The 889-nt window shown below is 48.5% G+C and overlaps 1 protein-coding gene across 1 annotated transcript; it reads left to right on the forward strand.

Annotated features, from left to right (window-relative positions):
- Positions 1 to 6: 6 nt before the first annotated feature.
- LOC121339551 (zinc finger protein 638-like) lies at positions 7 to 855 on the forward strand (the record flags this gene model as incomplete). The annotated part of the gene is made up of 2 exons (XM_041411394.1): positions 7 to 167; positions 727 to 855. Coding segments are annotated over exons 1-2 (279 nt in total), but the record flags the coding sequence as incomplete, so codon positions are not given.
- Positions 856 to 889: the final 34 nt, after the last annotated feature.

Below are 889 nucleotides of genomic sequence, written 5' to 3' on the forward strand. Positions count from 1 at the left end.
GGCGCTCCGGGGCTGCAATGGCGCTCCCGCAGGCCGATCCCGAGGAGTGCTGCGTGCTGCTGGTGTCCGAGCTGCCGGCCAAGGGCTGCTGCCCCGAGGACATCTCCAACCTGGCCAGGCCCTTCGGGGGCCTGCGCGACCTGCTCGTGCTCTCCTCCCACAAAAAGGTCTTTCCTGGGGGGCACGGGGGGCTTGGGGATTTTTGGGAATGTTTCTTTTGATTTTTGAGGGATTTGAGGATTTTTTTTTAATTTGTGATGGATTTTGAGGGGGGGTTTGGGGAGTTTTTTTACAATATTCGAGGAGATTCTTTGGGAATTGTTGAGGGAATTTTTTGTTTTGGGGTTTTTTTACATTTTTTGGGTTTTTTTTTTTAAATTTTGGGGAGATTTTTTGGGTAATTCTTGAGACGTTTTTTGGAATTTTTGTAAGATTTGTGGTGGGAATTTTGGGAATTTTTTTTTAATTTTGGGAGGGGTTTTTGGAGGAATTTTTAAATTTTCTTTTTGGGGGAATTTTTGAAAAAAATTTTGTGGAGATTTTTGGGGAATTCTTTTAGAATTTTTGATGAGATTTCAGGGGTATTCTTAGAGACATTTTAGGAGGATTTTTGCGGGGATTTGGGGCAGATTTTCTGGAACTGGGGGAATTTTTTTGGAGGTTTTTTTTTAATTTTTGGAAGATTTTTTGGGGTGAATTTTTGGGAACGGTGGCCGTTTCTCCCAGGCGTACCTGGAGATCCCGCGCAGAGCCGCGGAGTCCATGGTGAAGTTCTACGGCTGCTTCCCCATGTGCCTGGACGGGAAGCAGCTCCGCATCCGGCACGAGCCGCGGCACCGCTCCCTGCGCGACGAGGTGCGGGACGGGGACGGGGACGGGGGACTGGGGG

The sequence above is a fragment of the Onychostruthus taczanowskii genome, unplaced genomic scaffold, assembly GCF_017590055.1.
Source record: "Onychostruthus taczanowskii isolate IOZ18803 unplaced genomic scaffold, ASM1759005v1 scaffold3583, whole genome shotgun sequence".
Classification (NCBI taxonomy): domain Eukaryota; kingdom Metazoa; phylum Chordata; class Aves; order Passeriformes; family Passeridae; genus Onychostruthus; species Onychostruthus taczanowskii.